The sequence below is a fragment of the Peromyscus maniculatus genome, chromosome X, assembly GCF_049852395.1.
Source record: "Peromyscus maniculatus bairdii isolate BWxNUB_F1_BW_parent chromosome X, HU_Pman_BW_mat_3.1, whole genome shotgun sequence".
NCBI lineage: Eukaryota > Metazoa > Chordata > Mammalia > Rodentia > Cricetidae > Peromyscus > Peromyscus maniculatus.
The window spans coordinates 39,491,702-39,519,418 of NC_134875.1; the positions used below are offsets into that span (position 1 = coordinate 39,491,702).

At 36.3% G+C, this 27,717-nt stretch overlaps 1 protein-coding gene across 5 annotated transcripts in view; it reads right to left on the reverse strand.

Annotated features, from left to right (window-relative positions):
• Wdr44 (WD repeat domain 44) overlaps positions 1–27,717 on the reverse strand; it is a 99,959-nt gene that overhangs the window by 19,962 nt on the left and 52,280 nt on the right. For all 5 annotated transcript variants that reach the window (XM_042268905.2, XM_042268906.2, XM_006992964.4 and 2 more), the window contains 9 exons: positions 24,126–24,762; positions 23,338–23,468; positions 22,255–22,350; positions 19,455–19,591; positions 18,014–18,097; positions 13,638–13,744; positions 11,982–12,133; positions 9,959–10,097; positions 7,877–7,941 (listed from right to left, as the gene is read on the reverse strand). In XM_042268905.2, the coding sequence (XP_042124839.1) occupies positions 7,877–7,941; positions 9,959–10,097; positions 11,982–12,133; positions 13,638–13,744; positions 18,014–18,097; positions 19,455–19,591; positions 22,255–22,350; positions 23,338–23,468; positions 24,126–24,762 (1,548 nt within the window). The remainder of the gene's footprint in view (positions 1–7,876; positions 7,942–9,958; positions 10,098–11,981; positions 12,134–13,637; positions 13,745–18,013; positions 18,098–19,454; positions 19,592–22,254; positions 22,351–23,337; positions 23,469–24,125; positions 24,763–27,717) is intronic.

Sequence of the window (27,717 nt, forward strand, 5' to 3'; positions counted from 1 at the left end):
GTGGAGAACCAATATAGAATTCTGAAAAGGAAAAAGTAACATGATCTGACTGAAACTTTAGAAAGAAAACTGAACAATGTCAAACACTGTTTGGATGAAGCAAATGGAGATAGGAAGAACAATAACTTTAAGAATGATGGCTTCACTTCCAATACAAGTCTAGGAGGAGCTGAGCTGGCTTTGACCTGAAAGCCTCCTCCCTAAGGACTAACTTTCACAGTTTAGGAAAGTGCTATGCAAGCTGCCGAGAGAGACAAGCAATCTGAGAAGCCTATGAACCACAACAATAAGTACTATGGGATATCCCTAAAACTGTAACAGTGGCATTCATATCTTGGCAGTAAACAACAACTGTAATTGGATGTAAGGCCTACTCAACGGGAGGGAATTCATGCCTGGTATTAGAAACCTATCTAACTACCTGGGGCTAGTGAGGTCATGGATCTTAGAAGAGAAACTACTACTGCCACTTTACTAAACCAGCACAATTTTTAATTGCATTCTAAATACTTATCCTTATACCCACAGATAAGTGTAGCTCCCAGCCCTCACCAAAGCAGCTTCTGTTCACAACAGGCAGAGACCACTACAGAAAATCACAACAGGTCCAAATGCAGAGAAAAACTGGTCAGATGGTGCACAGCCCCAATGGCTATATCGACAACACAACTACTACACCTAAGACTTAGGGAACCTCGAGGAAGAGGGAGCAGAAAGATTTTAAGAGCCAGAGGACCAGGATAGCTGCTGTGAGACTGTGTCTCCTAGAAATGACAGAGAAGCTTCATCCATGATACCTCTACTATATGGCTATCTAAACAAGACTGCAACAAAGAGAGCACCAAAAGACATGCAATGAGGAAGTGGGAAATGTCATTGGATCCCACCACAGGACAAACAACTATAGGCAACTAACAGATATTGAGAGAGGGAGAAATAGTTTTCTCCCAAGGGATGAGCCCCCCTAATTGCCTATACAATAACAAGTGCTCAGCACTGAATTCATCTACACATAAGCAACACTAACCATACACTGTAAGTGATATTAATATATTTACCTGAGTGTGTGTGTGTGTGTGTGTGTGTGTGTGTGTGTGTGAGAGAGAGAGAGAGAGAGAGAGAGAGAGAGAGAGAGAGAGAGAGAGAGAGAGAGAGAGAGAGAGAAAGAATTAAAAAGAGGCCAGGAATTTGAGAGGAAACAATGTGTGTGTATGGGGGGGGTTGGAAGAAGGAAAGGGAATGTAATTACATTTTAATAATAAAAATCATCAAAATATTAAAACATAGGACAAATGAGAGCTTGAACTAGGACAGTAGCCATGGGGTAGAAAAAAGCAACAACTATTATTTGTCTATACTGGAGGCTTGATTTTTTGAGGCTGGGGATGGAATCCAGGGGCCTCATGCATGCTAGAAAAGGGCTCTTAATATTGTACTATACTTCTAGCCCTACAGAGAACTTCCAAAGTTTGTAAGAAAATCTTCACAGGAACCATGCAGGCAGACCAGAAAACTGAGCTCTGGGCTTTTTACCAATCACTTCTAGATAACAACTTCTTCCCCAAATTTTACTTCCAGATAGCGAGCCCTGATAAAAGACTTACCATTAATAGTCTTGCCCCATTACATAAAAGCCAACTTCTTGCTTAATAATTATTTATTTTTCATTAACTCCTAAACACAATATCCCTAAAAGTGATTCCAGGCCTTTTAAATTTTTTTTTAAAAAAGATTTGTTTTATGTTATGACCATTTTGCCTACATGCATGTATGTATACCAAGTGTATGCCTATGCCTTGGAGGTCAGAAGAGGGTGTGAGGTCCTGTGGCACTGAAGTGTGGGATGGTTGTGAACTACTATGTCGTCAGTGCAGAAAGCTGAATCTACATCCTCTGTAAGAGCGACAAGTATTCTTAACCATCTGCGCAGCCCCCTGCCTCCTCCCCACCACCAGATCTCTTTTTAAACATGCATTTCTTCTCCCTGACTTTTTTGTGCTGGAGATCGAATACAGAGCCTACTCTACCTCCAGTCTTCCACTCTCTCAATATTTTTAATAATCTCTTTTTGGTTCTTCTGTGTAGCTTTGGCTGTCCTGGAACTCACTTTGTAGACTAGGCTGGTCTCAAACTCATATGTGCCTGCCTCTGCCTCCCAAGTGCTGGATTAAAGGTATGTGCCACCACACTACTCTATTTTTAATCATCTTATGCATGAGAAAAGTTTTTATGATGTGGAGCTTTCTATTTGTGGTATTATACTGGTGCTAAAAATGTTCTAGATTTCAGATTTTAGACTGAAGATTAGGTATGTTCATCTGGTTTCTAGATGATTTAAAAATGTCTCCTTGGGCTGGAGCAATGTCCCAGAGGTTAAGAGCACTGGCTGCTCTTCCAGAGGATCTAGGTTTGTTCTCAGCATCCGCATATTCTTGCAATGGTATATACTCATATCTCTGCTACTTAATTCTCCCCCTTGCCCACTGGCACTAGCTATCCAGGCTTGGATGCTATTTCTTGCAGCTATACTCCCTTCTAGGTATGAAGAGGATCACTTCCTTACCACCTTCAGATTTTACACAAATGACAAGCTTTGCTTGACATCTTACTTACTCTGGTACCTTGCTTAATCTTTTTCATTTTTCTCTATACAAAAGGATGAAATTGGAGTGCCCGGCGGTGGTGGCACATGCCTTTTAGTCCCAGCACTCGGGAGGCAGAGGCAGAGGCAGAGGCAGAGGCAGAGGCAGAGGCAGAGGCAGAGGCAGAGGCAGAGGCAGAGGCAGAGGCAGAGGCAGAGGCAGAGGCAGAGGCAGAGGCAGAGGCAGAGGCAGAGGCAGGCAGATCTCTGTGAGATTGAGCCTAGCCTGGTCTGTTACACAGAGAAACCCTGTCTCGAAATAATCAAAGAAAAAATGAATTTGGACTGTTATTTTATACCATTCATAAAAATTAATTAAAAATATATTAAAGAATTGACTATAAAGTCTACACAGTAAAACTGGAAAAACAAGGAAAAATCTTCTAGGCATTGGGTCTGGCAATGATTTATTAGCTATGCTACCAAAAAAAAAATCTGTAAAAGGAAAATGAGATGTGGGAGATTGCAGTAACCCTCCTTTATTCTCAGTTTTGGATTCTGCAATTTTGGTTATTTATTTTGACTCAAAAGAGAAACAGAACATTCATTATCATTTTATTACAGTATATTACTATAACTGTTCTATTTCATTATAATGTGTTATTAAATATTTTATGTCTAAATTTGTAAATTAAACTTTATCATAGCTCTACATGTAAAAGAAAAATCACTGCAGATGTATGGTTTTGTTATACCCACTGAAAATTTTGGATCATATCTCCCCCAAAAAAGGAAGACATCAAAGTAAAAAATTTTTCCATGAAAATTAAACAACCACCTGGCAGTGGTGGCACACACCTTTAATCTCAACACTTGTAGGCAGTCAGATCTCTGTGAGTTCAAGGCCAGCCTAGGCTACAAAGCAAGTTCCATGACAGCCAGGGCTACAAAGAGAAACCCTGTCTTGAAAACCAAGAAAGAAAAACCAACCAACCACATGAAATAGCAGCTACATAAATGGAGGAAACTATTTGTCATCAAAATATGCAAATTTATAAAGAACTCTACAACTGAACAGTAAAAAAGCTAAATTAAAATCAAATCAGGTAACTCAATTAGAAATGGTCCAAAGGTCCAATGTGGCTCAGAGTTAGAGTGGTTGCCTAGCAGCGCGCGCGCGCGCGCGCACACACACACACACACACACACACACACACACACACACACACACACAATGAAAGAAAGGAAAGAGAAAAAAAGAAAAAAAACAGTCAAAGGAACTGCCAGGCACGCTCCAAAGAAAACATACAAATGGTGAACAGGTATTCACAAAGGCATCCAACATCACTTATCATCAGGTTGATTTGATTTGTACCATTGCAAGTAAAAAAAAAAAATAACAATGTATCTCCCTGCAGTTGTCATGATGGCTATCATAAAAAAAAATACAGTTATTACCCTGCAATCTACAATGGTGGCCTGCCTGCATGATATGATGGTGCAATAAAGGCACAAATGTAGTGGGAGTAACCAACCTGAGTGAGTCTCACCCAGGATAAAAACCACACTTAAGGGCAGGCCCCATGCCCAGAAGAAGATAGCCAACACAAAATGAACTCAATGGTACCTTTGGAGTTTTTGTTTTACACTGCATTGTTTGGGCATTTTTTTAACATTACTGGTCTTTGGCTGGTATATTAGGGTTTCTGGTTTTGTGTTTTATGTGTGTATGTGTTTCTTATGCTTTTAAAAATCCTTTTGTAAAAAATTACTGGTTTGGTTTCTAAAGAGAGAGAGATAACATTGAATTGGATGGGTGGGAAAGTAGGGATGATCTGGGAGCAGTTGAGGGAGAGGACATTGTTATCAGAATATATTATATTATATGAAAAATTTATTTTAGTAGAAAAACATTGGTAAAGGCTGGCAAGAAATTGGCGAAAATGTAACTCTATACACTACTGGTAGGAATGCCAATCAGTTCAGCCACCAGGAAAGGCAGTATGGAGATTTCTTAGAAAATTAAAAATAGAGCTCCTACGTGATCCAGTAATCCCATTTCCTGGTATACATCCAAAGGAATTAAAGCCAGAATCTAAAAGATTTGCACTCTCATGTACACTGCAGCCAAGACATATGAGTAACCCAAATATCCAATGACAGAGGAATAAAGTAAATGTGGCTTATACACATCGTAGAATATTATTTATTCGAAAAGGAAAATGCTGCCATTTATGATAACAAGAACAAGCTTAGAAGATAAGTAAAGTAAGCTAGATATAGAAGGGCAAATACTATATCATACCACATAAATGATAAATGTAACATGACATAGTTCCATTCACAGAAGCAGAATATGGTGGCTGCCAGGGATCAGGGGAAAGATAAACCAGATAGTATTATTCAAAGGGTATAAAATTTCAGTTATGCAAAATTAGCAAGTACTAGAGAGCACAGAACAACAATTATAGTTAATAATACTGTATTATACACTTAAAAATGATAGTTCAAAATTTCTTATCACAAAAATTAATAAATAAGGAGAATGAAGAAACAACTGGAGTTGATGGGTAGGTTTTTGGCATTCATTGTGTTTATGCTTTCATGGTTGGATATTTATCTCCAAACTCACCAAATAATATATGTTAAGTATATATGGCTTTTTGTATGTTATAACTCAATAAAGTAGCTTTAAAACTTAAACTTATTTATTACATTTGTTTGTGTATGTGTATGAGCACATGCAAGTCAGAGTACAAGTCATGGACATTAGTCCTTTCTTTCTAGTATGTGGGTCCTGGGAACCCAACTCAGGTCATCAGGCTTAGTGGGAAGCACCTTTACCTACTGAACCATTTTGATGGTCCTCAATAATGTGTCCTATAAAATTATATTCTTCCATATAATCTTCATAACATAGCTTTGTCTTCTTTCTTTGTTTACTATTTCTTCGGTTCTTTAAATAGTGATTAATATGTGGTAGAAACTCAATAATCAATATTTTTGGACTGAATGAAGATAAGTCCCAGATATCAAGATGGCAACTAGTGTAGCATAATTCTTAAGAGCATAGGTTATAGAGATAGAGCTGGATACTAATTCTAATGCTATATTTATCACTGTGAAACTGTTACTTAATATTCCAAAGCTCTTTATCTATAAATTAGTTATTAATAGCACTACAGTATAGATTTATAAAATGCCACACACACAAATGTCACACATTTTCTCAATTTCTTCTAGATTGATAGTTCCCTTTATTCAATTTCTTCATTCTAACGATCTATTCCCTCCCAAAAATTTTAAGTAATCTATTCCCCTCCAAAATTTTAAGCAGCAGTTAACATGTTATTAATACTCATTGACATTCCACCAATTAAATATACTGAACAAAAATTTACCCAAGAAAACACTAATTTCTAAGTTAAAAAAAAGCACCCTTACAATTTATAGCATCAAGAAGAAATTTTACACAGAATCACCATATTACACTCTTGTCAGACTATGGATTCATAGAAACCGAAAAGACTAAAAAGTCCATGCTAAAGTCAACACTACAAGTCTTTAAGCATTTAGACAGCAGGGCAAGCTAAGGATGTACCTCCCTTACACTTCCTGAGCTACTTTTGGGAATCAAGAGAAACATCATAGGAGTCATAATCCTAGGCTTGGGAACACTACTAGGGAGTAGGTGAGTGACCTTGGCTCATCACTGCTGAACTGTACTCTATTTCACATGATGAGAAAACATGAAAAAGCACTTCAAAAGAGATAAGACACCATAACCTTAAGCCAGACAACATGATTATAAAAATGATCTCCACTGTGCTAATTGTGCTCCACTGTATCTAGAGTTAGGTTAAGAAATAATTACAGACACCAAACCCCAAAAGACATGTAATAGAGGCCTCTTTTGGCTTTTTTGAGAAAGAATGAGAAACGTCAAAGCAATCTCAAATGACCTTTTCCTGAAAATGATAGACCACTCAATTATTTCAGAAGAAAAAAAATCAAATAGTATAAAGAAAAATGATTAACTTTTTTATTAAAGAAGTTTAATAGTTCTCATTTTTTTTTTTTTTTTTTGGTTTTTCGAGACAGGGTTTCTCTGTGCAGTTTTGCGCCTTTCCTGGAACTCACTTTGGAGACCAGGCTGGCCTCGAACTCAAAGAGATCTGCCTGCCTCTGCCTCCCAAGTGCTGGGACTAAAGGCGTGTGCCACCCCTGCCCGGCAATAGTTCTCATTTATAATGTCTTGTACTCAATTAACATTGTAATTACACTTAAAGATCAGGGGTGGGGAGGCTAGACAGAAGTAGTTATGAATATATAAGCTGCTAAGCATATTCAAGACAGTCTTATGCAGTATAGGCTGTCTTTTCAAAGCAATAAATACCTAGAAGCTTTATAGTAAATTAAACTAATAAATAAACAAACCCTTTGCCCTAAAGCAAAGCAGTTAAAATTGTCACTATGCATTAGTGAGTGAAGGCTTTAGAGAAAAAGTGGCCCATGAAGAATGGGCATAGTTTGAATAAAAAGAAAGGAGACTGGAAGCATCCAGATAAACTTAGAATAAAAGCACAGAAGCAGCATTTCAATAACTGTACACCTATTACATTCAGCATGGAGTAAGGTGTCAAGAATTAGTCCAAAGCCTAAATAGAAGGAAGATACGGTAAGCAATATAAATAGAAAACTACATATGATATATTATAAAACACACTGAGTAATAATTTTGCCTGCTGAATTTAGGGAAACATTTAATAAGAGAACATAAGATATTTGAGCTGAATTCAGACAGGGCATTCTGGACAAAGCAAACACATGGGAAAAGATATCAATGTGAAAGAGTTAAATTTAGGACACAGACCAGCATGGAAAGTAAAACTCACAGATACCAGAGTATTATAACTGAGTTAGAAAGGCAATATGAGGCATTATTAAGAAGTATCTTTTTCCTGGAGGCAATAAAATGACATCAGAAGAATTTAACTATAGTTAAATTATAAAATTATTATTTTAAAAATATTAAACCTGGATTGAGGGAAAGTGATTATGTTTTATTTAAGTATGCAACAGTAGGTTGGTACTTTGAATAATAATATTCACCATTTGGCAATCTTGAAGCATGATAATTTTTTACTTGGGAATACCAGTAGAAGAAAGACTTCTAATATTACATGTTAATTTTAAATAAATACCTTGACAGAACTTATTTATAATTAAAAACTATTTCAGGGCATCAAACAAATCACAGAATTTAACAAAAGTAACCATAAAACTTGAACATACCCCTGTGTCTGTGTCCGATTTTGATGAGCTTAGACTTTCCTGAGATGGTGATGGTGACACACGGCCTAAAACCAGCACAGTAATTGTAAATAAAGCATATATGTATATACACTAATCTACCAACAAAAATATCCTGAAATAATAACAGTCACAGAATAGGATACCCTAGAAAAACACATTTTCTAAATGTGAACTGTAACCACACAAGCACCCACATATTGTCTTTATCATTTTGATCAATTTGAATAAAACAGCTTAACCAGTTCCCTAAATTAGTAAACAAAGTATCATTTCATCTTTATTATTCATAGTGAATACATTGTTACTAATTACAAAAGGAGCAAGGGGAAATAACAGAAGACCAAGAAGTTCTGAGCTGAGGTCAGGTTTTATTATTATTATTTTTTAATATTTATTTACTATGTATACAGTGTTCTGTCTGCATGTATGTCTGCAGGCCAGAAGAGGGTACCAGATCTCATTACAGATGGTCATGAGCCACCATGTGGTTGCTGGGAATTGAACTCAGGACCTCAGGAAGAGCAGGCAGTGCTCTTAACCGCTGAGCCATCTCTCCAACCCGAGGTCAGGTTTTAAAGGCAACTAAAACAGTCTTTCTGCCTCACCAGGTAGAACAGGAAAAGCTCACTCACTATACAAGTAGCCCATTTTAACTTTATCTTGTCACATCATCAATTATGTACTATGACATACATTAAGGACATTCATAAGGTTTTCTAAACAATAGAGGGTCCCCAGTACTGGTGGCACAACACCATTATCTCAGATACTCATGAGGTTGAGGCAAGTAGATCTTAAGTTCAAGGCCTGCCTGAGCTACAAGGCCAGACTGGGTATCAGTGAGATACTGTTACTTGATAAGTTTCTTTTTTAAGTGGGAGGTGGATTGAGGTTGAGAATATAGCTTAATCATAGAGCTTAATGATAAATGCTTGGTATACTTGAGGACCTAGGTTCAATTTCTAGTACCAAGAAATTCCCAAACAAAACAAAATATAGGGTCTAACTAGATAGTTGAATGAATGAGAAACTTCTGTGTTCTTTAAATTGGTGCTTCGATTGTATTCTATATTCTCACCAATGGTTAACTCTATTTTCTTTTCTCCCATTTCTTAACTTCTTATTTTCAATCTTAGATGATTAGGAAGGGGATGATTTGTGAATAAAGTTTGTTACATTAAAAATTACAAGAAAGTTATCTCATAAAATCAGAGTCCCTACTTAATTAAATTCTTTATACTTTCTTAAATCATCACATAACAAGAATATTTTGTTTAGGTTTACCATATAGTCATAGTATTTTGAGGCTGGTTTTATTTTGTCAGTTAACAATTTTTCAAATATCCATTAATTTCATATATCCACAAACTTAATTTACTTTTCATTGCTATTTTAGCAACCTTTCTTTACTTTGTGAGTATATGTAGTATTATTATTTTTTCCAGTTTAATTCAATCTTTCATTTTAATTTAGGATAGAACTGAAGGTTGCTAGGGGAAACCAAGTAATTTCTAACTGGTTAATAAAATTACATATACTAGAAAAGGCATAAATCAAAAGCTTTGTGGTATTTTTTTCATTAGGTCCAGAGATTTTTGCTTATTGCTGTTTGCCTTATTTTTATTTTTTGAAAGAGTCTTGCTAAATAAGCCAGATTAGCCTTGAATTCTGACCTTCTTGCCTCAGCCCTACAAAGAGTCAAGAAAATAGGTGCACAATACCATACCATGTAAATGCTAACTGGTTATTACGATAAGTAGTGGTTACTACAAATGACTGGCCAGCTAAAGAGAACAATACAGTTGAATATTCCTTATTAGATTTTGGAGCTTGTTGGATTTTTAAATAATTGCATGGTCTTTATAAGTTCAGCATCCCTAATCTGAAAAAATGAAATCTGAAATTCTCTAAAATTAGAAAACTTTGAGCATTTTCCCAATGTTTCATGAGTTTCAGATTACAAAGCATTTTGAATTTGGGAACTGAGGATGCTTAACATATATTGCACTTAAAATGCAAAAATTCCAGATTTATTTAGATATTTAAAGAAATGAAAAATACCTTCAGTATTGTATTTCATTCGCATATTGTTGAAATAGTCAAAAGCATTTTTTAAAGCCCATATCCTCACTATATTGTCTTGTCCAGCTGAGGCAAGTAATCGGCCACAGTGAGAAAATTTCATGGTCCAAACAGCTCCCTATGAAAACAGAAGGTTCAAAATGACTTTACAAGCTTCAGAGATGTTCCTTTAACCCAACCTTTAAAGTTATGCCACATTATCTACAGTAAGATAACACTAACTTTCCTGACACGTCTCCTACCACAGGTGCAATGGTGCTAAAGTGCCACAGAGGGAAGCCTTTAGAAGAGAGGTATGTTAGGATCGTTATCATTTCCCATAGTTTAACCTAAGAAATTTAAAACCCCAAACTATGTTCACATAGTAATAAAATAAGGGCTATTTTTGGTTGCATACATGCATGCATGTGTGTGGGCATGTGTGCAGAGGTCAGAGGGCAACCTCTGGTGCCATTTATGAGAGTCCCTAAGTGCCTAGAAATATTATTTAGAAAAGCACAAAGCACAGCTTGGAAACTTCAGTCCCTTAACTGAATATGAAGGGGGAAGAGAAAGCCCTTACATGTCACTAACAACTCCTACAGGACTGAAAAGAACAAGGCCTAGCCTGCCTTAGCTGTGGTACCCATAGCATGAGATACTTCCAAGTACCTAAATAGTTGGGTCTTATTTTGCTTTCTTCTCTACAGTACATGACTAGACTCTTTATAGAAACTGGAAACATTGGAGAAGTATATGTTCAGAAAAGTGTTAAAAAATAGCAGTTTTTACTAGAAAGGGCCAAATCCTATTCTAACAAATAAGATTATAACACAGACTTAGGTGTATTAAAAAGATTACCTGCCTATAGATTCTCAAGGAAGAAAGATTATGTAAGTTGGAAGCAACTGTTTATTTAAATAGCAATCATTTCCATAAAAGTCAAATACAGTTAAAAACAAAAACAAAACACCATGATTTGGATCCCAATATAATGGGCTTTTTACTTAAGTAGAAAATAAAGGTGGGTTCAATATAGTATAAAAAAATTCAGTAAGTTCCAAAATGAAACCATTATAAAAATTAAAATACCGATGCATAATTTATTAGCACAAAAATTGCAATTTCAATGTAGCCACTATCTGCTGCTTATAGTCACTCTGTAGCTGAGGCAACATTTAGGCTTTATTTGATTCCCTGATCAAGGGCACAGCATAGTTTACCTAGGTTTGAGTTTCACTGCTATCTTCCTCATGTTCCTGGATTTGCAGAAACTACCTGCAACATAATCTGAGTATTTTCGTCTACACTGGTAGGCTTGATTTTTTTCTTTGCAGTGTGAGGGATCAGAGAGAGCCTCATACATATGAAGGAAACACTGAACCACAAAGCCACATCCCTAGTCTGGTACTTTTGAAATCTGAAAGAATATAAACCTCTACCTATCTCTATCTTGGCTGAACATTTTACTGTGGAAAACACATTGGGATTCTGAACACTTTTTTTCAAAGTGCTAGGGACTGAAAGCAGGAATTTATGTATGACATGCAAATGCTCTAAGTATCCCTAACTCTGAAATATTTGTTTAAATTGTGATTGGGAATATTTAAAATATTTTTACAAGTGACAGACTATTTTCTAATTTAAGTGCTGTAAAGGTTGGCCTCTCTGCATATCTTTTTCTCAGTAATACAGCCTAGAGCTCATTTATTCCAAACCTCACTTTCATTTCGAAATTGGGTTGTCCTAGGTAGCATAGGCTGGCCTTGATCTCATTCATCTTCCTGCCTCAGCCTTCTGTGTGCTGGGATTATAGGTCCAAGAGATTTTACTCAGCCTAAAACGTTACTCCTTAAACAATAATTCAGAGACAAATACTGCATTATCTATTCATTTAAATATATTAATATAAATTTACTGTTCTTGAGTTTGATTAGTAAAAGTACATACATTGGTAAAGATAAGCTAAATAGAAGCCTCAAAAAATACACTACCAGTCATGAAAAACAAAATGGTTGCTTACCATATGTTCACCACTAAGATCTTGAACCACTTTGATCTGATCAAAATCATAAGGTCCTTTGAAACCATGTGCTGCCTTGAATTTAACTGGTCTTGTATATGGCATTCCTTCATCATCACTTGATGAAGGGTCATCTTGATCAGTATGAAACACTGAAGACCAAAGCAAACAAAATTCATCAATAGCTAATATATATCTAGTTACAATTTGTATTTTCAAATATATTGATCATCAAGTATACTTTTAGTAAATAGAGAAGCAAAATTTGTCTATTACTATATAACATATTGGTTGAGAAAGTGGAGTCTGATGCTAGATTGGCTGAATTTAAATCCAGCTGTTATTTATAATCTGTATGACCATAGAGAAGTTACTCAACCTTTCTATGCTTTTCAGTTTTCTCACCTATAAAGTGAGGATGATGATACTCACTTTACTGAGTTATGAGATTAAATTAGTTAATACTTGGGTTAATTCTTAGACGAGTATCTGGCATTGTGTGAGTACTAAATGCACTTATTAATAAAAACAAATGAGCAAAATAATGACAAAGGCACAGTGGGCTACAGTCTCTGAAAATTAAGAAAATCTACTTTTACATTATTTATTGTGCATACATGTGCATGCCATGAGATGGAGTCTGTTCTGTCATTCTACCACAGAGATTATAGGGATTGAACTCTGGCAGCAAGCTCCTTTACCCACTCAGCCATCTTGCTGGCCCCTAGTTGTTTTTTGTTGTTGTTGTTGTCGTTGTGTGTATGTGTGTGTGTGTGTGTGTGTGTGTGTGTGTGTGTCTGGTTGAATGCACATGCCACAGCACAAGAGTAGAGATCAGAGGACATTGTTTTGAGAGTGGTTCTAGCCTTACACCTTCTTTGAAGCAGGGTCTCTCTTGTTTTCTTCTGCTGCTGTGTTACATGCTGCAGACTAGCTGGCCTGTGAACTTGAGGGCAATTCTCTCTCCATCTTCTATGTCATCATAAAAATATTGCCTCTACAGATGCATACTATAGCATCTAGCTTTTACCTGAGTTCCAAGGAACCCCATTAGGCTTGCATGGCAAGAGCTTTTACCTAATGAAATAATTCCCTGGTCCCAAGTTTACCTAATTAAAAAAAAACAGTTTTAAAAGTCTGTTTATTATTACGGGCATGAGTGTTTTGCCTCCATGAATGTCTGTGTACTATGTGTGTGCCTGGTGCCCATGGAAGCCAGAAGAGGGTGTCAGATCCTCTGAAACTAGAGTTACAGAAAGCTCTAGGCTGCCATGAGAGTATTGGGAAATTATACATGGATTCTCTGGAAGATCCAGCCAGTGCTCTTAACTACTAAGTCATTTCTCTAGCTTCTTGAAAATATTTTTAAAAGCCAAAAAGTCTGACAAAACAAATTTCTACCTAATCCTTGTACAGTAAATCCTTCAAGGCTGTTATAATCACAAAATACTAAGCCAATTCATACTTAAAATTATACATTTATCTTTCTTCATATTCGTAAAACTAAGTGAGACATTTGTGATTTATTGAAATACTAACATATTGACTATAAAAATTTGTTATATTCACTGATACAGAGTGCTTCTTATAAATAAACTAAATTTAGAAAATACACATTAATGGACTATTCAGTTGAAATGTGCTCATTTTACTGACCTTCATCTCTTACACTTTTAACCTTATTTATAGCCCGTTCACCATATTCCTCAGCAAGATGCTTTGCTCTCTTTACTGATTTTCCAAGGAATTTCTTTAGTTGAGTCCTGAAGAGAAAGACACAAAAACGTATTGACACAATTTTGCAAAGTGAACTATCCACAGGCAAACTTAAGAGGTATCTTTAAAAACATTAATAGTAAGTATTCAAGTTCTCAGATTCCTTGGTTTTTTAAATTTATTTTGTGTATATTGGTGTTTTGCCTGAAGGTATGTCTGTATGAGTTATAGACAGTTATGAGCTGCCATGTGGGTGTTGGGAATTGAACCTGAGTCCTCTGGAAGAGCAGCCAGTGTTCTTAACTGCTGAGCCATCTCTCCAGCCCCATCAGATTCCATGTTTTATGAAAAGAACATATTTAAGTCAATATCCTTCAAAGAAAATATATATGAATATGATTTCTCTCAATTAACAGTTATTATATGTTTTAGAGCCATACCTTTCAAGTGTGAATAATAATTGACTGGCAATTGTGGGGTAGGGAGAGGCATGTTTAAGCAGATCTATGGGGCCCCATCCTCAGACAATCCCATCTGGAGAGTTGTGGTGAAGCCATAAATATGCAGTTATAATTTTGAAAAGACTACTTTAGAGACTTGTCTCTAAAAATACATTTTACCAACAAGAAGGAAGGGTTAAAAAAGTCATTTATGCCTGGTGGTGGTGCATGCTTTTAACCTCAGCACTTGGATGACAGAGACAGGTAGATTTCTGTAAGTTCAAGGCCAGCCTGGTCTATAGAGTGAGTTCCAGGACAGCCAGGGCTATACATAGAAACCCTGTTTTGAAAAACCAAAATAATAATAATAATAATAATAATAATAATAATAATACAAAATTTATCTACAAAATAGAATACCTGGGAAGTCTAAGAAGACCTATTGTGTTTTCTGTTTCATCTGCGTATTCACAGAAATAAAATTAGCCTGAGATTTCCCAGTAGACACCCCTAAATCCAACGTTAAACAAGCATCAAAGCTTCTCTAAACAAGTTTGAATTCTTCTCTTTTCAATTAAAAAGATATGAATGTCTCTCAACAGCAGAATGGATAAATAAGTATTGGTATAAACTACACTCCAGCACTGATTACTAATTTCTATTTACCCAGTGGTAGGGTGCTTGCTTAGCATGTGCTGGTCCTTAGTTTTGACTCACCAGCATTGTCAAAAAAATAATAGAGAATCTTGATAATAATCTGTGAGATTATTAAAAAATTTCATTTTCTATTTTATACATATCTGTTATTCCTTTCAGTCATCAGAAAACAAAGACGATAAACTATTTTTATAGTGCTGGGGATTGAGCCCAGGGCCTTGTATATGCTAGGTGAGCATTCTACCATTGAGCTATGTCCCCATCTCCACAAAACCAGTTTCTAGAACCAAAATAAGGTGTCGACTCTAAAGTTATAGTTTATGGATAAGTATAGGTTCACTACAACGATGTTTAGTTTTAATTGCTAATTTGACACACTCTAGAATCACCTGAGAAGGGAGGCTCAATAAGGAACTGTCTAGATTGGGCTGGCCTGTGAACACATCTATGAGGGGATTATCTTTATTAATGGGAAGACTGTGAGTGACGCCATTCCCTGGGTAGGGGATCTTAGATTGTTTAAGAGTGAAGAACTCGAACTAAGCACTAAGTGCAGGTATTAATTCATTGCTCTCTACTCTTCACTGTGGATGTATTATGACTAGCTGCTTCAAGTTCATGCTGCCTTAACATTCCTGCAATTATGGGCTGTGAGCCAAATACACCCTTTCTTTCTTAAGTGGCTCTTATCAGGGTATTTTATCATACCAACAGGAAATGAAACTATGATGATTACTATTTAAAAGCCAAGAAGACATCTAAATCATTGTAGATGTGACTTTCTAAAATACAGACTTTTTGCTTTTGTTTTTTTGAGACAGGGTTTCTTTAGGTAGCAATGGCTATTCTGTAGACCAGGCTGGCTAACACTCACAGAGATTCTGCCTACCCCTGCCTCCAAGTGCTGGGATTAAAGGTGTATACCACTATGTTCAGCTATAGACTTTCATGACTTTAAAGTAGTACTGAACATTTAGATTTCCTTTCATTGATGAATAGGGCCAGTTACCACTTGTACTATTCTCAGGGCCTTTTGAACAGGATTCACTTAGGTTCAATTATCAGTTGCTTCCTCAGATTTCAAAACAACTCGTTATGATTCAGGAAAAGTCAGAACCATGGGCCAATTTCTTCTGGTTACTGGCTGCCTTATTGGTTTACCCCATCATTCAGTGCAAATATTTCTATGTTCTATGTGTATCATGGTAAGAGAAAGGGCTGGAAAGAGTTACTGCATACACAGACTATTGTGCTATGTATGTGTCCTTTTATCATTTTCTGATTACAATCTTGCAATCAGACACTCTGACATGCCAACTTCTATGTCATGATTTGCTGCTTCTCTGTTACTTTAGAAGCTCAGGTACTAGATGACTAGATTTAAGAAATGATGTATGAATCAATAATGGGACTGAATAGACCCATTTTTTTCAATAGATTTTTTTTTCCTAGAAAAATGAGCTTTAACAGGGCACAGAGATATATACCTGTAATCACAATACTCAGGATAAAGAAGCAAGAAGTTGTGAGTTCATGCCAGCCTGAGCTGGTGTATATAGCCATATAGTGAGAACTTACACAAGAAAACCAAAGTAGAATACAAATGAGCTTTAGGGCATACACTATATGACGGCTCGCCTGGATGTTTGTTTCCTGAACAATTCCCAAGTATTTGGATCCTGACAGTTGTTACTGTTAGCCAACTTTCAAATATCTGGTGTTAACATATATTTGCATTTTTGGCACATATTTTCTAAATAGTCTTACTTCCCTTAATATACACAAGAAAAAAAATCAGACTTAAGTGGATCATTCACTTTGGACTTTATATGGCAATATTGCCAATTTAGTGACTCATGCATAATCAGACACAATCCACATGACCACCATTATACTATGTATTTGTGGGGGTAACAGAAGAATCATATGATCATAAACTTTTCATATCATATTGTTTAGCTGTTTAAAATGTGTTTACTTTTGGCTCACCCTCCTTGAGGATCTATAGGGAGCTAGTGGCTACTAGGAGAAATATTTCTTCAGTGTAGTCACTGATAAGTTGCCCATGCTCCTGTAAGTAACTCTTATTAAACTCATTAGGTAATTTAAAACAAAACAAAACAAACAAATAAACAAAAACAACCGGGCAGTGGTGGCGCATGCCTTTAATCCCAGTACTCAGGAGTCAGAGGCAGGTAGCTCTCTCTGAGTTCAAGGCCAGTCTGTTCTACAAAGTTAGTTCCAGAACAGCCAAGGCTACACAAAGGAACCCTGCCATGAAAACCCAAAAATAAAGAGTAAAAAAGACAGAAAGTAGAAGAGAAACTAGTTAGAAAGAGAAAGAGGATCAGTAGGAGTGGGGGGGGCAAGAAAAGGTAATAGTGGTGAATATGATGAAATACATTACATACATGTATGAAAATGTCATAATGAACAACATGTAAAATATATGCTGATAAAATGATTTGCTTTTAAAATTAGAAAATGGCATTAAGATATCATGCTAAAGAGAAAAAAATAAGTTATGTGGCTATAGACTTGCTATTAACTGGAGCAGTTAGGAAGAATCTCACATACTTTATGTAGAAATATAAAGAGACTTTGGAAAGATGAAGAGAAGGGGGAAGAAATCTAAGGACAATGATGTTCTACTCACAATTCTAGAATCTATGATGGAAAACAACACAAGGATGATACAAAATATACTGGTCATTTACTTTATGTCAGATGCTTTACAGGTGACCTATATAAACATAAGAAACTCGTAATCAACCAATAGAAGGGAAGGGATAGTGTGGGGTAGAAATTTAACGTGATTAAAACCATTTGGAGGGAGACCACATATTTCATTCCAAAGCAACTCTCTCAAGCTGAAAGAAATTATGAGAAAGTTGCTACTGAAATTAAATGGTAGCAGATATGTCCGAGCAATGTGGCAAGGATTGATCCTCTTAGGAATTTTCTGGTAGATCAATGTGTTGTGATGGCAACAATTGGGATGCTGGTAATATAAGGTAATAGTATCGTGTTAGAAGCCCTGGAATGAGTTTAACTATGAATTTAGCAGATAAATCTCATTAAATTACCTGCTTTACTATAATGTAAAAAGTGGCCAAGAACACTTTTATATTACATTTTTTGCTAAAAAAAATAACCTGGCAATTTTCTTACTTTTCTTATAAACATTTAAAAAGAAGAAAGCCCTGGCGGGTAACTCACGTTTTTTGTTTTAACCTTCCACCGTCGGTGTCTGCTTGCTGTGACTGTAACTTTTCTTCATCATCAGACTGTGTGGCATCATTGCTATAAGAAGGGAAAGTCATTTTTTTTTTAAATTCTCTTTTCAAAAATATCTTCTTGTGTTTATTATACAGCAACCAATCAGTGTGGTGGTATTGTGTTCCCCAAAATATTGTGTACTCTAATAAATTTATCTGGGGTCAGAGAACAGACAGCCACTAGATACAAAGGCTAGAAAATGGTGGCACTCACACCTTTAATCCTAGCATTCCAGAGATAGAAATCCCTCTGGATCTCTGTGAGTTCAAGGCCACATTGGAAATAGCCAAGCATGGTGACACACGCCTTTAATCCCAGAAAGCCAGCCTTTAATCCCAGGGAGTGGTGGTAGAAAGCAGAAAGATATATAAGGCGTGAGGACCAGAAACTAGAAGCTTTTGGCTGGTTAAGCATTTGGCTGGTTAAGCATTCAGGCTTTTGAGCAGTAATTCAGCTAAGACCCATTCCAGATGAGGACTCAGAGGCCTCCAGTCTGAGGAGACAAGACCAGCTGAGGATCCGGCGAGGTGAGATAGCTGTGGCTTGTTCTGTCTCTCTGATCTACCAGCATGGACCCCAATAACTCGCCTCGGGTTTGATTTTATTAATAAGAACTTTTAAGATTCATGCTACAAATCAGAATAAGAAAAATGACCCCGGTATGTTTATATAACTTCAAATTAATGAATAACCTGAGAATTACTAAATGTTTTCCAAGATTAAAGACTGGAATCTTAAAGCAAGATACAATGTGTAAAATTTAAGTGAATGCAGTTTAATAGCTTATAAAAATCCTACTGTATCAAGGTTGTGTATATCAACAATAAAGTAACCTGTAGATAGCTTTTTCTTGGTTCATAAGGTACTATATATATATATATAAATTTAAGAAAAGTTCTCGCTTATCTACAACTTATTCCTTAGGCTCTCATTACATCTCATAACAAGACTCAATGGCTCTGCTCGAAAGCTGCTTTCCCACTAGAATACACAGTACACATACTCAGACAGTGAAGTGCTAACGCCGCCGAAATGGCTCAGTTGGGCGAGCGTTAGACTGAAGAAAGTGAAGGGCTAGAGGACTGAGTGCTCCTCACACATGGCTTTTTAGACTGCTTTGATCCTGTCTCTGGAATAAACCATTTTCAATGACAAGAAACTAAGTAGTGTGAGATGTAAGATTTAGAATAGTCTCCACAAGTAACTACATAATACGACTATAACAGAGATCAAAGGTAAAGAATATATTCTTGAGCTAATTTTACTTTTAGATTAAAACAGAGGAGTGAGTTTAAATAAATACGGACAGTTGTAGTTCACAAAGCTAAATCATCACTACCACACCGAAATGTTATAAAAGTTAAATAACATTAAGTCATACCTTACATACTCCTTTGTCCTTCTCATGATGTGTAGAGTGAGAGGATTAATACCTGTTGGCAACTTCTCTTCAGCAAGACTTAGAGGTATTTCTTCTCCAGTATCTAGGTTCTTAATCATTACACTGGCTAAAATTTCCTGGAGGTAAAAAAATAATATCAAGATGACTTGCAACTTAATTATCTTTAAAAATTATTATTTTAAACTATTTGCTTATATGTATGCAGTGTGTGTGTGTGTTAGTTTTTCAAAATAGGGTTTCTCTTTGTAACAGCCCTGGTTGTCCTAGAATTCACTCTGTGTTGTACACAGAGGCCAGAGGTGCTGGATCTCCTGGAGTTGGAGTTACAGGTAGTTGTGAGTTGTGGTGCTGGGACTGACTCAAACTTAGGTTCTCTGGAAGAGCAATAGAACTCTTAATTGCTGAGCCATCTATCCAGACCTTATCTTTTTTGAGTCTACAAAATCCTTAAAATTTTAAGCTAAGGATTTTCTAGATAGTCACTACTGGGAAGAATAATCTTAAATATTTACACTGAGATATAATTCTCACACCATAAAATATTACTCCTTAAAACATGCAATTCCATGGCTAATAATATATTTATAGTTCTTAATTGATCATTAAATTATAATATTTGACTACTCACAAAGGAAATCACCTATATTAGCTGTCAATCCCATTTAATTTTTTTCTCAGTCTCTGGTAATTACTAATCTTTCTGTCTGTATTGATTCAACTACTTAGGACATTTCATAAATTCAATAAAAATATATGTATAATACATACACACACACACACACACACACACACACACTGTATCTGTATTCTTTCATTTAGCGTGCTATTTTTAAGGTTTATCCAAATACCAATATCACATTTCTTTTAATTGCTGAAAAATATACCATTGAATGGACATACTACATTTTATTTAAGGATTCATCCATCAATAATACATGTTTGGGCTGTTTCCATTTTTTGGCAGTTATGAACAATGCTCCTGTGAATATCTGTACATTTCTGCATGGATATATTTCCATTTTTCTTTAGTATAAAAATAGGAATGGAACTGCTGGGTCATAGTGACATTAACATTTTGAGAAAATGTTAAACTGTTTTCCAAAGTATAATTTAGAAATATGTATTATTTTATTTTAACATATTTGAGAAAGGGTCTAGCTATGTTGGTCAGGATGACCTCAAACTAATGATCTGCTATCCTTGTATTGAAATTATTATTGTGTACTACCATGTCTAGCTTCCTAAAAAAAAAAAAACAACAACAAACCCCTACTTTGTTTTAGAACTTCATTCTGAATAAACTGCCAATAAATACATTCTAATTTTTATTTTATATGTATGGTGTTTTGCTGCATCCATGTCTGTGCATCATATGCACATAATTTCCGTGGAGGCCAGAAGACAGCATTAGATTCCCCTAGAACTGGAGTTACAGACAGTTGTAAGCCACTGTGTGGGTTGTGTGGGTTCTAGGAATCAAACCTGGGTCCTTTAGAAGAGCAACCATTGCTCTTAACTGCTGACTCATCTCTCCAACTCCTCACTCTTAAGTTCAAAGGTAAGAAACTACTATAGGGTTAGGGAAATTGCTCAGCAGATAAAAAGACTTAAGGCCAACTCAGAAGACCTGAGTCCAATCCCCAGGACTTACACAGTGGAATGAGAGATCCAAGTCTTACAAATTGTCCTTTGACCTCCACACGTATAATGTGGCATGCATGTACCCATAAACACACACACACACACACACACACACACACACACACACACACACACACACACACACACGTAAAAAAGCATCTGAACTACTACACTTATTTTCAAGCTCACTTTCTATAAAATACAGATCCTGTTTTTTGCTGTGTGTGAATGTGCATGTGGTACTGGGAATGGACTTTATGAATACTAGCAAACATACAACTGAGCTACTGCCCCAGATGTTTCTGTCTTTCTTTCTGATTTAATGTCTCAGAAAGTTACCAGGCTGGCCTTGAACTTACTCTGTAGCTCAAGTAGACACTGAACTTGTGATCCTCCTACCTCATCTTCCTGAGCGCTGGGATTATAGGCCTGCTTTGTCATCAGCCCATCTTGGATTCTGCTTTTAATGTAAGCATTCTACCACATGTCTTTGTGAAATGGTAACTTTCCACCAGAGATTCAAACTTCAATATATAAATAAAATCACAAATCTAAGATACTCTTAATTTTAATGATTTTGGCCTAAAAGTAATTCATTATGTATGTCAAAATAACTAAACAATTTCAGTATTCCTGGTATTAAAATAATGCTTAAAAAGATGGAAATGCTGATTTCCTGGATTTAGTCATTATATACTGTATCAATCTATCAAGCCATCATATTACAACTCATTAACATGTATAAATGTGAAATGTCAATTAAAAAATACAGTAAGTTGTATGTAACATGAAACAACAGCATGTTAATCATTTTTAAGTGTAGTTCACGGTCATTATGTACAGTTAAGTGCTATGCAGCCAACACCACAATCCACCTCTAGACCTTTATCATTTTCCCATTATGATTTTTACATTTTATGTTTTTTTTTTGTTTGTTTGTTTTTGTTTTTGTTTTTTCGAGACAGGGTTTCTCTGTGTAGCTTTGCGCCTTTCCTGGGACTCACTTGGTAGCCCAGGCTGGCCTCGAACTCACAGAGATCCACCTGGCTCTGCCTCTCGAGTGCTGGGATTAAAGGCGTGCGCCACCACCGCCCCAGCAACATTTTATGTTTTTAAGAACAAAAAAATTGAATTCTACCTCATCAGTAAGCTCTCTCCCAGAGTTGGATCTAGGTCTCTGAGGGCCCATCACTTCACCTGCTATGGTCTGCCCATCAGGTGCTTTTCCATTTTCCTAAAATTATAAATATATAAACAGAGAGACTGAATCAATTTCTATAAATTTTAATTATTTATTACCATGTATGCTTCTACAAAATTCCACAAATCAGAAAAAAAGTCTACTGAAAATGACGTTAATGATTCCATTTTAGTCCTTTATTATTCTCTGCATGTTGAAAGACATTAGACATCAAAACGACTGCTGCCCATAAAATTATGCCTTAGTAGTATCACAAACAAATAAGTACTTTATTTGAACCCATCCAAAACAACAATTCTCTACTAAGATTGTAATTAATTCAAGCCATATGTGGATATTGCTAAAGAAGGGTTAGGACAACTTCTGTTTATGTGAAAAGCTAGACAACAAATATGTTAAAAGTTTCACATACAGTTGTTGTTGCATATTCTTCTACATTTAAAAAAAAACAATACTTCAAAAAGGAAAACACCATGTGGGTCCTAGAAAAACTGGCTGCTTGTGACCTCTACTGCATTGTTAAAACAAAATGGTAATGCTACACTTCAGGTCTGCTAACCCTCCTCACCTCAGCTACTATATCAATTACCCCAAGTTCCAGAATTGGGCTGTGGTAAAATGTTATGCAGTTCTTTTGTATAGCCCATGGCCTAATACATGAATTGTTTTATGTCTAGGAAAAGGAACTTATAATATTAAAAATAGAAGCAGCTGTTTTTAAAATACCTATAACCTGCCACACACTTGGCATATATTAGCACCTTTCATTCTTGCAGAAAACCTTCAAGGTAGATACTTTTCCCACATTTTATCAGTGGGGCATCTAAGAGTCAGATGCTAAATAGTTACCTAAACTCACTAAACTAGTTAGTAGCCAAGTTAGAAAGGGAAGTGAGGTGGTCAGGCATGGAAGACAAAGAAACATTTGGCTTAGAGAAGAAAAAGGGTTTCAATAATTAAGTCAGCTAGTTGTATAAAGTTTGAGTTAGCCTATATCAAATATAATAGTAATTCACCAACCTGGGCAGTAACTATTTTATCTCCACTTGTAGCACTTGCCAAATCGAGAGAAGGCTGAGGCTCTCTAGCTGTACTCTCTGAAACCACATTTGTAGTAAGGAGAGAATCAGATGTAATGTTGTCTTTGGGTACTGCAATGATAATAATAATAGTAATGATAATGAAGGTATTACTAATAGAGCAATAATACCAACAATTTTATACACACATACACAAAATTAATAAAGAAGTACTTTTAACCTTTATTTAATTCTTATAACAAGCCTATGAGAACAGTGGCTTTTATTATTATTTTCTTTATTAAAAAAACATGGTTCAAATGAAGTATTTAACATCTTCAAGACTATGCAGTTTACAAATTCAAAGATCTAGGATTTAAATTTAGAACTTTTAAAGTCTTCCACTCCCATTTTCTTTCTACCACTCCCACACCAATTCTTAGAGGGTAAAAAATGTAAAAGTCTGGAGTCTGCCAAAGTATTCAGTAATATTATTTTAACTTATGACTAGTATAATACCTTTCACCTTTTGTCAACTTACTCAAGAAATAATTTATATATCCTAGCTATTAGAGTGGTTTTTCTTTAGCACAAATTGAAACAAAAGCAGAAAAGTTAGCTGAGAATCATAGCAAATGCCTATGCTTGAGGAAGTAGAGGCAGAAGATCTCCACAAGTTCAAAGCTAGCCCAGTCAATAGAGAAGTTCTATGCTGGCCTGGACGACATAAAAGGACCCTATCCCAACCAAAATATTTCCCAACCAAAATATTTCTCAGTTAATACTTGCCATCCAGATCAGGTGTTTTAAGAGCCTCAAACTCCAGTTCACTTTTCTTTTTTCTTGGTGGTGGCGCAGGTCGGGCTGGAGGTGGGGGTCTAGGAGGTGGGAAATTAGTTGGTGGAGGTGGGCGTGCAGGAACAGGCTTCTTTGTACTGGCTACTATATCAGGTTCCGGAGTAAGGTGCCTTGGGGGTTTGGCGGGAGCCACTTCTTCCGCAGTAGCAAAGTCTTTACTAGATAGAGAGTCTGAGGATGCAGAATCTAGAACATCGCTTTCTTTGACTTCCACTGCTTCCTTGCTCAATATTTCGGTTTCCAGGTCAGAAATATCAAGCTGCTCAGTTGAACTCACATCAGTTAAATTAGCAGTTTCATCTACTGTCTTCTCACAGGTGTCAGCAGAAGGAAAACATTTTTCTGTTTCTGATTCAGTTTCTTCAAACACATTTGGACTGTCCGCCTGTTCAGAATCTTGTTGTAGTTCATGCTCTATGGATAGTAGTCCAGGTATGTTACTAAAATCTGTCCCAGCCACAGAAGGACCGGCAGTAGCCTGATCAGAGAGTTCTTTTCCTTCGGGATCCAAAGACTCATCTTCCAATTGTAGTACTTTCTGACTCTCCTCAATAATACTATCAATTATCTAATGAAAAGTTAAAAAGCAGTTTTTTTTTAAAATGAAGCTATTTACAATAACAAAGCAATAGCTAATTAAATATATGGCAGGCAATGTCTGTAACACTTCATTGATTTCAATCTTTACAACAAACTTACGAAGTTTCACTCCTATTGTCATCATTTTACAAATGAAGGAAGTAAAGCATACATGGACCAAGTGATTTGTCCAATGTTTTTGAGTTAGTCAGTCATAAAAGTGGCATAAGCCCTGGAAGTTTGCTTCCAGAAACTATATGCTTCCACACTGTAATAGGGAACCTGTGTTAGTATACAGTATCACAAAAGTTCAATGAACCCTGTAAGCTGAAGCCATATGTCTTCTCATGAAGACTCCAAATGTCAAGAGCTCATGTACATAGTCCTGCCAAACTAGTTGCAGTAACTCCCTGCTGTCTCAAGTTGACAAAATCGTGAGAACAAAATCCACCTAGGTTAGAATTGAACTTGTTTCAGTCTGAATTCAAGACTACACCAGAAAAGTCAGCAGATACAAGGGGACGAACATATTTGAATCAATTATAAGGCTTCATTCCTCAGACTGAGGGCAGGTCTATGCAAAGAGCTCAAACATCCAGCCCACATTGCTCCCACTCCCCGTTTCTTACATCTACGTGAAAAATACACACAGGTGGTCTATGCCTTCAAGTAATATTTAGAAGAAAACACATGGTCAGTTTTCTATTAACTAACATATTAAATTCCCTGATTCACTCATTCTTCTACCTACCAACCCTGGATTCTGCTTTCTCAATTCCCCAGCCCCAGTAAATTAAGGGGATGTGTCACAGACCTGCCCTGGTCAGTTTTTTTTGTTTGTTTGTTTTTTAACAATTCCATCCTAGTAGACCTGGCTGTTATTGCTGTTCTGTAAGAAGTTTGTCCCACCATGTCTGGTTATGTTTACTCAAATTCATCTACTAAAATGTAAGGAACTTCCAAGCAGGATAGTTAGTATTATTTTCCTATGGTCTTTAGCAATTCATGTTAAATCAGTGTTAAAAGGCTAGAGCTTTAGAAGAGTATTAAGCCTCACTTTATGTCCCATAGGATTTTCTCACTACCTTTTCAGCTTCTATTTAAACTCTCCTCCCAATCACCTTTCAGGTATTAGCTACAGGCAGGATAAATTGTTTAAGTAAGTAACTAATTCTTTTAAAGGGGGGAAATTAAAAGCTGGGGTGTTGATGAAATGCCTGTAATGCTAGCACTTGAGTGCCTGAAGGAGGAGGAGGAAGAGGAGAAATATAGCAAAAATGAACAAGTTTCAACAATACAAATGGCTAAATATAATTTAAAATGTTTGGTAGAAGCATAGTAATGATGAAATATGAAGGACATATAAACAGGGTAAGAATAAAAAATTCTATCTACATTGTAATCAGGAAGTAAAAAAATGTATGTAAATGGTTGAGAACCAAGAATGAATCATGGGAAAAAAAAATCAAAGAAACTGTTACACTACAGAATAGTGAGTTTTTTCTTATTTTTTAAAACAGTTCTATTTCTGCTCTATATGCTAATATACAAGAACACCTCTTCTCCCTGAAGGGGTTTTTCTCTTTTATAGAAAATGGTATGATTAACATTAAAATTCATAGTCTGTTATATTTATAAATTTGACAGCAAGTTTGCCACAAATCCATCCCAGATATGGAGACATTTTCGGTTATCATGACTAAAGGATGGAGAGAATGCTACTGGAGTCCAGCTAGGTAGAAGAGTTCTATAATGCACACAACAGTTGCTGCTTCCCTTCACAACTGTTGAAGAAGCTTTGAAGTAGAGAATGAGCTGTTTTGCTGGACTCTAGAAACTTATTTGCTAAAACAGTGCTCATGGCCAAGAAAACACACAACATTTGTCTAAGTAAATGAATAGAACTATCTTTTTCCTTGGAATTTATGCTGATAGTAAAAACAGCTCATTTTCTAATGGTTTTTTTAAAATGGTGTATATGGGTAGCACATGCAGAGGCTAGATAAGGATACCCTGTGTCTTCCTCCATACTCTCTACCTTATTCGTTTGAGACAGGGTTTGCCACCGAACCTGATTTGCTTCCTGGCTTACAGGCCAGAAAACTCCTGTTGGGATCAACTTGTCTCCATTTCTTGCACTCCCAAACACAAGCATACAGGGTCATGACTAGCTTTTTTTTAAAGATACATTCTAGGGGTTTGAACTCAGGTTCCCATGCTTAAACAGCAAGTGTTTTTGCCCACTGAGACATCTTCCCAGCCCCAGCCCCAAACTATGTACCTTGCATTCAGTCTCTTCTTGTGAACTAACTTCTGGACCATCACAGCACTGATTATTTAAAAGGCATCAAGGACTCTATCAATGTAAGGACTTCCTGCTATCTCTGACTCCTAAAGCTATCATAATTTACTACAATGAGCCTTTCAGTATCTGTAAATTCTATTTTTTTTTGTTGCTGTTGTTGATGTTTTGAGATAGAGTCACTATGTAGCCCTGGCTGTCCTGGAGCTTGCTATGTAGATCAGGCTGGCCTCAAACTCATAGAGATCTGCCTGCATCTAACTCCCAAGTGCAACATGATGCCTGACTCTGAATCTGTAACTTTTTTTTTTATTATTATTATTATTTTTTTTTTGGTTTTTTCGAGACAGGGTTTCTCTGTTTAGCTTTGCTCCTTCCCTGGAACTCACTTGGTAGCCCAGGCTGGCCTTGAACTCACAGATATCTGCCTGGCTCTGCCTCCCAAGAGTGCTGGGATTAAAGGCGTGCGCCACCACCGCCCCGGCTTTCCGGCTCAAGAATCTGTAGCTTTTAATAGTTAAGTCAAGATTAGGAACTCCTAAACCATTAAATACAACCATATTTTGCTGTTGGTGTTATTGTTTTGATTTTTTGAGACAGAATAACCCTTTGTAGCCCTGGCTGACCTGGAACTCACTATAT